The 12539-nt window shown below is 43.5% G+C and overlaps 1 protein-coding gene across 2 annotated transcripts in view; it reads right to left on the minus strand.

Moving 5' to 3' along the window:
* Nucleotides 1-12539, minus strand: part of ARHGEF28 (Rho guanine nucleotide exchange factor 28) — a 211346-nt gene that overhangs the window by 32997 nt on the left and 165810 nt on the right. Inside the window, exons 27-33 of one of the 2 annotated variants that reach the window (XM_084833481.1) lie at nucleotides 6599-6777; nucleotides 5317-5405; nucleotides 4067-4249; nucleotides 3020-3148; nucleotides 1802-1887; nucleotides 1451-1489; nucleotides 1303-1350 (exon numbers count right to left, since the gene is read on the minus strand). In XM_084833481.1, coding sequence (XP_084689607.1) covers nucleotides 1303-1350; nucleotides 1451-1489; nucleotides 1802-1887; nucleotides 3020-3148; nucleotides 4067-4249; nucleotides 5317-5405; nucleotides 6599-6777 — 753 coding nt within the window. The remainder of the gene's footprint in view (nucleotides 1-1302; nucleotides 1351-1450; nucleotides 1490-1801; nucleotides 1888-3019; nucleotides 3149-4066; nucleotides 4250-5316; nucleotides 5406-6598; nucleotides 6778-12539) is intronic. The other variant, XM_084833480.1, reaches the window with a different exon arrangement.

A 12539-nucleotide genomic window follows, 5' to 3' on the forward strand; every position in this document is an offset into this window, starting at 1 on the left:
GTCTGGATCACTTCCTGTTTCTGCTCAGCAGCGATACAGCACAGCAATGGCGGCCGTATCGCTTGTGGAACGGAGCCGGCCAGTGGCTCCGCAGACTCACCATGGAGCACCTCCCCCCCTGCGGCCTCCCCCCGCAGCCTCAAGGTAAGGGATTCATACATCCCTACTCTCAAGTAGCTTCCCTAGAAAAGGGGTATTTGTGACTGGGCGGTAGTTGTCTAATACCGTTGGGTCCAGAGTGGGCTTCTTCAGGACTGGCTGCACTACTGCCTCCTTAAGGACAGCAGGGACCACCCCTCCCTGTAGGGAAGCATTTATCACTCCCTGGACCCACCCAGTCATACCCCCTCAGCTAGCTTTTATTAGCCAGGAGGGACAGAGATCAAGAGGGCACGTGGTCGGTCGCATTATTGCAAGCATCTTGTCCACATCATCAGGCCATAACAACTGGAACTGATCCCACAAAATCAGGCAGATGGTGGCATTATGCACCTCAACTGATAATGCACTAACAACAGCATCAAGGTCGCTGTGGAGACAAGCGATTTTGTCCTCAAAGTGCGATGCAAAAAGGTCACAGTGAATCCTCGATGGGGCCAGGGCCCCATTTACTGGGAAAGATGTTAACAACTGCCAGACCACTTGGAAGAGCTCCGTTGGACGGCTACTTGAGGACGCAATAGAGGCAGCAAAATAAACCTTATTTGCTGCCCGCACTGCCACGCAGTAGGCACGATCGTGCACTCTAGAGCGTGCTTGGTCATCTTCACTCCGAGTCTTGCGCCATTTGCGCTTTAGCTGACATCCAGCCTATTTCATTGACCGCAGCTCCCCAGTATAGCAGGGAGCAGAACAGGCTCCACAGTGCTGGAGTAAATGCTATAGTAAATGCTATGCTGCTGTTTTAATTGTATTACAACGTTTCCAGATGTGACTTCCAACAACAAGAGCAGCACCAAACCGGAGCCAAGGGGGAATACAGTATGGCAAAGGGATGCCCTCTGCTCTTCCCAACAGGACATCCAGTGATGGCCCAGGCATGGGCTGCTTTTTCCCCCATGTGCTGTAACTAGCATGGGGTGGCCAATACACAGCTATGCATCTGCTCATTCTGGTCCCTGGACATCAAGGATAGGATCAGGCCTATAACTTCAAGGAACAGCACGAAATCTAGAGAAGGTTTTCATTTTATGCGCAGACAGGTCACTGCACAATGTTTGTTTCACAGCAATCTGAAAAATGTGTAAGTTGTCTTGGGCACCCAGTTACAAACATCAAAAAAGCTAACAAAGCAAGTATCACCTGTATGCTGTACAAGAGGCGGGTTAAATTCTGGATAGCCTGTACAATCTAGAGAAAAAAAGAAAAGAATTTATTGTTTTCAAGATTGTGGAATGTTGCCACCTTAAAGCAGGTAATACTGATAGGTTTTCTGGTGGAACTAACTCACCTCAGTTTGTGGAGAAGCAGCGAAACACGTGCTTCCTTCCTACAAACATACAACTTTTTGTTAGTGTATTTCTGTAGAACTAGATTGCCACCTTCTGGTGAGTCTTATTATCTGACAATGTCTGCAGTTTACAAATGTGGCATGGTTATTTATTTTAAGAAGTGCTCAGATGATGCACGTATGGAGGAAAGTACTGGGCAAAAGAAGAATATTGAGACTGGAAAAGGTGGCAGAGGGGGTAGAGGGCGAAAAGTGACCATGGGAAAAGGAGCGGGTGCTGCGCACACCAGATTCAGAGCTGTAGATGCAGAGCATGCACAACTCCAAAAGAAAGTGCATCAAGTACAGTACCTTGTCTAGCACGTCAGCTTCTGCTAAGTTGTTTGCATCATGAACGTCTGAATCACCAGGCTCATTCTCTACCTTTAGTTCTGGAACTAGTGATTAAAACCATTAGGAAAGGATATGAGTCAGATTTATGAAGTTAAATGCATGCCATGAGTAATCATTCTGGACTCAACGAAAATTACTCCTGGCTTCCCTTCCCTTCCCCACCCCATCCACCTACCTTTATCCCTTTCCCCCTCTTCTCCTCTATCCTTGTTTGTCCCATTACACAACCCTTTCTCCACCTCCTTTTCCTGAGTTCTTCCCTCATCCCAGTTGTGATATTTGTCTTTTCAACTTTTGACTTATTTTTTGCAGTATTTTTAAAAATCTAAAATTATACACACACACACACACACACAGAGAGAGAGAGAGAGAGAGGAGAGAGGTTTGTGGAACTCCTTTCTAACAGAGCTGTCACTTTGCCCAATCACCTGCACTGGAACAGCAGCTGCCGCCATCAACATGGCTGTGCTAAAGGTCTGGGAATCCCTGGCATGGCACAGCTCTAGTGTAATGAGAGGTTTTCTTGGGCCTGCTGCACCTCATCTTATGGGCCTCTAAAATACCCTCTCCTCCCCCCATCGTTGTTGCACTGTCAAAATGATGTCATGACCATTGTTGAAGGCAAGACACAGAACTATAACTCCTCCCCACTTATCATCCAATGGGGTGCCACTTTAGTCCAAGTAGAGACTTTCGATCACACAGGTAAAGTAGTAACAATGTGATGCCTGATTATAAATGCAACAAAGTTGCCTATTTTATTACATGACGTGCATGAGCCCTATAGGCCAGCTAACTAACTAAATATTTTGTCCATGAAAGCCATCGTGACTGTGGCCAGGCAGGTGTTAACAACACAGGCAAATGTAACACACAAAATGTTTAGTCACTATTATAAGCAGCAATGTTCAGTTGTTCGACTGTGGCAGCTGATGCTTACTACCATCCCCGCTTGCCCAGTTCACACATTACATTGCTCCATAGGAGCATGTATATATAAGGGTTAAGTAGGACTATTCACATGAGGAACACATGACCAGCCATGAGTAATTCTCCTACAGGAGGCATTCGTCTTTGTTGACCCTATTTTGCTTTACATTTTGAGATAGATTAAATGAAGAAGCATAGTACCGAAACATAGCATTTCGACGATCAAAAGTTTTAGCTCTTACTAACAATCAGTGAAAGTTTCACAGGCTTCAGCTTCGCCAAGATTTGTCAAGCTAGATTCTCCAGTACTCTCTGCTGTTGAGAGGCTTGTGTCATTCATCTGTGATAATGTTACGGTCACGTGGAGGCTTTCCGCTGCAGAGAGGATGAAAGTGTAGGCATTCAGTCAATAATTTAAGGTGCACTCCTAATGACTGTGGATTCAACCATTTCCCTTGTACTGATTATGATATGGCTAGGATCGAACTAACTCCTCCTCTCCAAGTGAAACAACTAAGGTATGAGTGAGTATTTGAACCATTTTGAATTATGTCATTTTTGTATCATGATCCTTTAGCTCTGTATCCAATCATATCCATCCAGCAAAAGAATAGACACCCCTGGTGGAACACATATATGCAGCAATCCACAGCAACGGACATTGTATTCTGGCCTTTTTTGGCTAGGAGAAAAGGAAAGGGAGGGGCTGCTTCCACGCTTGTATACCTAACCTGTCCCAAAGAACTGCCCACAATCTTCGGAGAACAGTAGTGTAGGGAGACCAGGGCTCACAGGTTTGAAGCACCAAGACTAGCAGGGATGATGACATCATCACCCCTCTCAAATATCCTGCAATCCTCACAGCTGCAATCCTCACAGTAGTTGTGAGGAAATGGATTTTCCCAGCAATAATACATAGTTGTGAGCTATGCCTGCTATAATGCAAAGTGCTTTGGGGTGGCTTGGTCTTGAATGCATAATTAAGACCTATTAGATTTACAAAAGACTTATATAACACACAGGGGGAGGGGGAGACAAAGAGGTGTATCCACAATTTTTGGATTTTCTTTGTGGCTATAGAAACTGTCTTGATGAGCACTGCACTTCAAAGTTTACCACTGTACCGCTGCCGGAGTATGAGCATATGTACAGGAAAAAAAACCGTGGTACCAGGACACCGAGGAAGAACCAGAGACAAACCAAAATGTTACGAAGTGTGACGAGGCGCACAGGAGAGGACACACCCGTAGAGGGAGTGTCATGTGTGTGATGTGCGTGGAGTAGCAGCCTTACCTTCCTTGAGAGCAGCAGCCAGGAGTGAGGCTACTTGAGGTGTTTCTCCAGAGTCTGGTTTTATAAGCAGGTGTGGTTCTACATGAACATCTTCAAATCCACTCATATCTCCAAGCTTTGCATAGATATTAAGCTTATCTTCCAAGTAGTTACAGATTTGCTGGTCCTGGTTACTCAAGGTTACTGTAATAATGCAAAATCATGCATTCTTTTAACAATCATGATTATAATTATTACTTAATTATAATACTTAATTATTAGTTAATTATAATAACTGAATCATTGTTAGCCTCTTATTATTTTTTCTAAGAAGCAAAACAAAACACACAATTTGATTTCTGTCTGTGTTCATTTATGTCCACATAAACATCATTTTAAATATATAATCCATCTGAAAACTATAACTTAACTATAATTGAAAATATTGTTATTTAACATTTATGTAGTGTTAACAATGTGCTAAGAAGAGACTCAGTTCTTGCACAGAGCAGTCATAGACTACATCAGGGCTTTCTGACACTTACCTGTAATCAACTGGGAGCCATTTCACTGTGGTGTAATCCCATATAGTTGAGGTACTCTCACATATATCACAATCCCATGGTATTCCACCATGAGGAAATGGTTCCCATGTGGCTACAGGTGTTTTGAAAGGTTCCTGTGAAGGAGGAGGTTAAGGGCCTTGTTTGAAACCACCCCGTGAACTCTCTAACAGGCAGCCTGTAAATACTGCTAATGAATAAAAATAAAATAAAATGGTGCAGGAAATCTCTGACTGGAACTACCACTTTTTAAATTTATTTTATGTAATAAATGAATAAATAAAGCTGAACTTTATCAGAGCAGTGGCACTGCAGGTAAGGCTGATAAACCTTTTTCTCCTGAATGGTTTTTCCAATCCCACCCCCGCTCCAAAACCATTAGACCCCTTTCCTGGGAATAAACAGAGGCCTGGCATGGGTTACTGATTTTTTTCCTAGTAGGTAGCCACTAATAGCAATTGCAGCAGCCCTTGGGAGAACCACACCTCCTATGTTCCCCTGGGTTGTTGTAACATGGTGTACTGCTAAGCAGCACATCAGAATCATACATCTCTCAGTGTTCTCTCCTCGAAAGAAAGCCCAACCCAGGCAGCCCGGCCCCTAGAACTTCTCACTCTGGAGAACATCCAATGCTACATTTACTGTTCACATTCCTAAGTCTTTGACATGTTAAGTATTATTTTAAGAGTGCTGGAGCAAATACCATACCTTGACATTTTTGAATTTTGGCTGCTCTGGCTTCAGCTATTCTTCGGTCCTCATCAGATTCACTCATTTTCCCTTCTTCCTCTGGACAACTTCCATGTTGAAATGTAAACAAAGCAAATGAAGCCAAAAATCTATCTTCCCTCTCAAGCTATTTATGTATTCATATACATGTACACCTATAGGCAGTGAAATATATGCACACAGAATTCCATGTACAGAATATGTAAAATGTCAACTTCTGCCACACCAAAATGACTAATCTTTGTCTTGAGATATTTAAACACAGTTCTTACAGAAGCATGTTATGATTTTACATTTAAAAAGGATAATCCGATGGAAATTTCATATTGCCAGAGAAAGAGTTAAGATCTGTGATGCTAGATTCAAAGTTCTGCAATGGAGCAGAAGATGAAGACAAATAAAATTGCAGTGTAATCCTATCCATGTTTACTTGTATTCAATAAGGTTTACTTGCTAGTAAATGTGTTTAGGATTGCAGTCTTAATGACCTTGCCATCAGAAAATGCCTTCTCATAGGTAGAGCGTAGAGCTGTGTATAGGGATGTACAGATTTTGTTAAATCCATTCTATCGCCATTCCATGGATTGTCAGGTGCCTTTCGTTCCATCGTCCACTCATTGACAGAATCAGATTTTTCCCAATTTCCTGAATGTGTGCAAATGTACACTTGCAAAAATGCACGAATCCCCCCATGTGCATTTTCATGCTTTAGCCTATTTTGGGCCGATGCTTTTTTATTTTACATATTTTTCTATTATTAAATTTGCATAAAATTCTGGAAAGTAAAGAAAACAGTCCGCAAGTCCACAGAATCCATGTGACTCAGGAAAAGCCGGTCCACTGTGGAATTTGTGGGTTGGATTCCCAGAAATCTGAACTCACCTGATTCTGTTGAGGATTTCCCCAACATCCCTAACTGTGCGTGACCCAACCTTTGTTGACCTTTGTTCTCTTGTCACAGTGCAAGAAAAACTTCTATGACCATCACGGGCTTCCTGTGAAAACTGCAGCACTTTGAGGTGGGTGGGGTACATACAACCTGATGAGGTTGGTCTTTCCATCTTTTTTCCATTTGTAAAGAAATGTTCAACAAAGGCAAGCTGGCTGCCAGTTGCTTTGAAAACCTCTTGCTGCCCACAAAGAAAATAGTTTGCCAATCAAACTCGAATCTGAACCAGCAAGCATTTCTAGAGATGATTCTTACACTAAAGTAAAACAAAGAATACAGTTGAAAAGCAATGAAGAATGCGCCTGCCAGTACCTTTCCACCGCCTCTTGAACCTGCCTCATCCAGTGACTGCGTTCCTCTTTGGAAGTGGTATGAATTTCATACATTTCGGGTCCTGTGGATGAGGCACTAATCAGGAACATCCCTCTCTCTTCATTGGCTACTTCTCTGACAATAAGTTTCTGAAGGGATATAACAGCAGGCTTCTGGTCCTACATGGAAGAAAACACAATCGCTATGTCCACTGAGTAAGGGGCCCTCGTCATCGTGAAAATATTGGGAGAATAATTTCTTATAAAATCCATCATGGCCATGTGTGGATGTAATGATAAGCCAGTATTGCTGAGAATTCTGGCTAATTGTTCATGGGCAGCTTTTGCATACTCTCCTATCACAGCTGCTTGACTCTTTGCACCAATGGAAATAGCCAAATTAACCACGAACTAATGAGGAAGGAAAAAGAAACTACTGATTTATTGCTCCCCTAACAACACTGAATCTGAAGCCAGGGCTTCCCATTCCTGTTTTGTAGGAGAGCAACAAGCCAGAGTCAGGATTTGGCCATAACAGGAAACGTTTTCTTCTTCATTAGTTTTTGGTTAGTTTAGCCACGCCTACAGGTGGGAGGAGCCAGAAAGGGGGGAACAGGCAATGTGCATGACCATGTTGTTCAATAACAAGAAGCCAGAATTCCTGGCACTTCTGTGTTATTGTTATGCCTCAATCTGGCCAGTAGGTCTTTGCTGATACCAGTGTAACTTGCTTTATTCAGGGAAGTATATGGTCTATCCCCTTCATGGATCCCCTTGTTGTGGTGAAGGGGCTTGCGTAACTCAGTGAAGCCATAAGCTATGCCATGCAGGGCCACCCAAGACGGACAGGTCATGGCGGAGAGTTCTGACAAAATCTGGTCCACTGGAGAAGGAAATGGCAACCCACTCCAGTATTCTTGCCAAGAAAACCCCATGGAACGTATCACAAGGCTAAAAGAGATGACGCCGGAAGATGAGCCCCTCAGGTCGGAAGGTGTCCAATATACTACTGGGGAAGGGCAGAGGGTATTTCCAAGTAGCGCCAGAAAGAGTGAAGCGGCTGGGCCAAAGCCGAAAGGACACTCAGCTGTGGATGTGTCCGGTGGTGAAAAGAAAATCCGATGCTGTAAAGAACAATATTGTTTAGGAACCTGGAATGTAAGATCAATGAATCAAGGTAAGCTGGAGGTGGTCAAACATGAGATGGCAAGATTGAACATCGACATCTTGGGAATCAGCTAACTAAAATGGACAAGCATGGGCGAATTTAATTCAGGTGACCATTATATCTACTATTGTGGGCAAGAATCCCTTAGAAGAAATGGAGTAGCACTCATAGTCAATAAAAGGGTGGGAAAAGCAGTACTGGGGTACAATCTCAAAAACGATAGAATGATCTCAGTACGAATCCAAGGCAAACCATTCAACATCACAGTCTATGCCCCAACCACTGAGGCCAAAGAAGCTGAGGTTGATCGGTTCTGTGAAGACCTACAACACCTTCTAGAACAAACAACAAAAAAAGATGTCCTCTTCATCATAGGGGATTGGAATGCTAAAGTAGGAAGTCAAGAAATCACCAGGGTAACAGGCAAGCATGGCCTTGGTGTACAAAATGAAGCAGGACAAAGGCTAATGGAGTTTTGCCAAGAGAACACGCTGATCATAGCAAACACTCTTTTCCAACAGCACAAGAGGCGACTCTACACATGGACATCACCAGATGGTCAATATCGAAATCAGATTGATTATGTCCTTTGCAGCCAAAGATAGAGAAGCTCTATACAGTCAGTAAAAACAAGACCTGGAGCTGATTGTGGCTCAGATCATGAGCTGCTTCTTGCAAAATTTCGACTTAAATTGAAGAACGTAGGGAAAACCACTAAACCATTCAGGTATGACCTAAATCATATCCCTTATGAATATACAGTGGAGGTGACGAATAGATTTAAGGGATTAGACCTGATAGACAGAGTGCCTGAGGAACTATGGACGGAGGTCTGTAACATTGTTCAGGAGCCAGCAATGAAATCCATCCCAAAGAAAAAGAAATGCAAGAAAGCAAAGTGGCTATCTGAGGAGGCTTTACAAGTAGCTGAGGAAAGAAGGGAAGCGAAAAGCAAGGGAGAAAGGGGAAGATATATCCAACCAAATGCAGAGTTCCAGAGAATAGCAAGGACAGACAAGAAGGCCTTCTTAAATAAACAATGCAAAGAAATTGAGGAAAACAATAGAATGGGAAAGACTAGAGATCTTTTCAAGAAAATCAGAGATGTCAAGGGAACGTTTTGTGCAAAGACGGGCATGATAAAGGACAAAGAAGGCAGGGACCTAACAGAAGCAGATGAGATTAAGAAGAGGTGGCAAGAATACACAGAAGAACTATACAGGAAAGATCTGAATGTCCCTGATAGCCATGAGAGTGCGGTCACTGAACTTGAGCCGGACATCCTCGAGAGTGAAGTCAAGTGGGCCTTAGGAAGCATTACTAACAACAAAGCTAGCGGAGATGACAGTATTCCAACTGAGCTATTTAAAATCCTAAAAGATGATGCCGTTAAAGTGCTGCACTCAATATGCCAACAAATTTGGAACACTCAACAGTGGCCACAAGACTGGAAAAGGTCAGTTTACATTCCAATTCCAAAGAAGGGCAACGCCAAAGAGTGTTCAAACTACCGCACAATTGCGCTCATTTCACATGCCAGCAAGGTGATGCTCAAAATCCTACAAGCTAGGCTTCAGCAGCATGTGAACCGAGAACTACCGGAAGTACAAGCTGGGTTTCGAAGAGGCAGAGGAACTAGAGATCAAATCGCCAACATTCGCTGCATCATGGAGAAAGCGAGAGAATTCCAGAAAAGCGTCTATTTCTGCTTCATTGACTACGCTAAAGCCTTTGATTGTGTGGATCACAACAAACTGTGGCAAATTCTGAAAGAGATGGAAGTACCAGACCATCTTACCTGTCTCCTGAGAAACCTGTACGAGGGACAAGAAGCAACAGTAAGAAGCAGACATGGAACAACTGATTGGTTCAAAATTGGGAAAGAAGTATGGCAAGGCTGCATATTGTTGCCCTGCTTTTTTAACTTATATGCAGAGTACATCATGAGAAATGCCGGGTTGGATGAATCACAGGTCGGAATTAAGATTGCCGGGAGAATTATCAACAACCTCCGATATGCAGATGATACCACCCTAATGGCAGACAGGGAAGAGAATCTAAAGAGCCTCTTGTTGAGGGTGAAAGAGGAGAGTGCAAAAGCTGGTTTGAAACTCAACATTAAAAAAACCAAAATCATGGCATCTGGCCCCATCACTTCCTGGCATATAGAAGGGGAAGAAATAGAAGCAGTGACAGATTGTATTTTCTTGGGCTCCAAGATCACCGCAGACGTGACTGTAGCCATGAAATTAAAAGACGCTTGCTCCTTGGGAGGAAAGCTACGGCAAACCTAGACAGCATAGTAAGAAGCAGAGACAGCACCTTGCCGACAAAGGTCCGTATAATCAAAGCTATGGTTTTCCCAGTAGTAATGTATGGCTGTGAGAGCTGGACTATAAGGAAGGCCGAGCGCCGAAGAATTGATGCTTTCGAACTGTGGTGCTGGAGGAGACTCTTACGAGTCCCCTGGACTGCAAGGAAGTCAAATCAGTTAATCCTAAAGGAAATCAACCCTGACTGCTCATTGGAAGGACAGATACTGAAGCTGAAGCTCAAATATTTTGGCCACCTAATGCGAAGAGAAAACTCCCTGGAAAAGACCGTGATGCTGGGAAAGATTGAAGGCAAAAGGAGAAGGGGACAGCAGAGGATGAGATGGCTAGATAGCATCACCGATGCAATGAATATGAACTTGAGCACACTCCGGGAGAGAGCGGAGGACGGGAAGGCCTGGCGTGCTATGGTCCATGGGGTCACGAAGAGTCGATCATGACTTAACGACTGAACAACAACAACAACAACAAACAGGACAATCCTATACATGTTTACTCAGGGTAAGTCCCACTGACTTCAGTGGGACTTACCCCCAGGTGAGTGGGCATAGAATTCTAGCTTAAAGTGCTTAACTTTGGCTGGATCATGCCCAATTTTATTATTATTATTGCACACTATAAAGAAGGTATGTGAAAGGCCAACTACAGAGTCTCATGAGTTTATAATCTTCTACAACATAGGAATTTGTTAAACTGAAATGCAGCACATAAATGTTTTAAATAAATAAAACAAATAAATACATTTCATTTTAACTACAGTAAATATGACTTTCACCCTGATAAAATATTTAATGAGGATTATGCTCAATATCTAAAAAACATCACCACATGCAATTACTGAGTGAAAAAGCCTGGACATATGTGTTGCCCCAGTCATGGGCATCGACCTCTTGATTTAGAGGTGCCAAGATAGCGATAAATCAGACCTAGGTTTACTTACAAGGAGATAGTTTATTGGGTAACTTACAGCACACAGGCGTACCCAGTGGTTGGATCAGACAGCTTCTCTGAACCCAGAGCCATCGGGTACAATGGGTTTTATAACATACATGTTAGCAATCAGGCAGCATAATAGCAGCAAGCACCCCTAGCGTTCATTCCCAGCATAGACTAACAGCACTAGGTTCTCAGCACAGCCACCTGTATCTCAGCATAAACACATACAGTCAGGGCCAGAAATATTGGAACAAGGATAACTGTTTTGGCAGTTGGCCTCTGTACACCACCACATTGAAGTTGAAAGGAAACACACCCAGATGAGAGCGAAGTCAGGACTTCTAGCTGTAATTCAAGGGGTTTGACAGAAGTGGGGCACTAACCATTCAGGAAGGACAGCCAGTGGCATTCACACACACTCATCATTGGGGGCTCATAAGTAATGGGACAAACCAACATCATTTCAGACTTAAGGATCGCCTTTAATACCGGGATGAAAATCCGTTGCTGTCAATGACTGCCTTAAGTCTGGAACCTATGGACATGCCCAAATGCTGAGTTTCCTCCCTCGAGATGCTTTGACAGGCCTTCACTGCAGCTGCCTTCAGCTGCTGCTTGTTTGTGGGCCTTTCTGCCTTCAGTCTTGTCTTCCGTAAGTGAAAAGCATGCTCTATTGGGTTGAGATCAGGTGACTGACTTGGCCATTGAAGAACATCCCCCTTCTTTGCCTTGAGAAACTCTAGGGTAGCTTTTGCTGTATGTTTTGGGTCATTATCCATCTGCAATATGAAGCGGCATTCTATCAGTTTGGCAGCATTCGGCTGAATCTGAGCAGAAAGTATAGCCCTATACACTTCAGAATTCATCCTGCTGCTTTTATCAGCAGTAAGGTCATCAATAAACCCTAGTGACCCGGTTCCATTAGCAGCCATACATGCCCATGCCATAACACTGCCTCCACCATGTTTGACAGATGATGTGGTATGCTTTGGATCATGAGCTGTTCCTTTCCTTCTCCATACTTTTCTCTTCCCATCATTCTGGTACAAGTTAATCTTGTTTCATCAGTCCAAAGAATCTTATTCCAGAACTGGGCAGGCTTTTTTAGGTGTTTGCTGGCAAAGGCTAATCTGGCCTTTTTGTTCTTGAGCGTTACCAGTGGTTTGCACCTTGTTGTGAAGCCTCTGTATTTACATTCATAAAGCTGTCCCTTGACTGTAGATGTTGACAATGACATCCCTACCTCCGCAAGAGCATTCTTGACCTGGCTAGATGTTGTGAAAGGGTTCCTCTTCACCTTGAGCAGAATTCTGCAGTCATCCACTTCAGTTGTCTTCCATGGTCTGCCAGGCCTTTTGCTGTTGCTGAGCTTGCCAGTTAATTCCTTCTTTTTCAGGATGTTCCAAACTGTTGTATTGGCCACTCCCACTGTTTTTGCTATCTCTCTGATGGGTTTATTTTGTTTCCTCAGCCCTAAGGATGGCCTCCTTCATTCGCATGGACAC

This window comes from Heloderma suspectum, chromosome 2, assembly GCF_057233095.1.
Source record: "Heloderma suspectum isolate Gila_16-S chromosome 2, 16-S_ref, whole genome shotgun sequence".
Taxonomy (NCBI): domain Eukaryota; kingdom Metazoa; phylum Chordata; class Lepidosauria; order Squamata; family Helodermatidae; genus Heloderma; species Heloderma suspectum.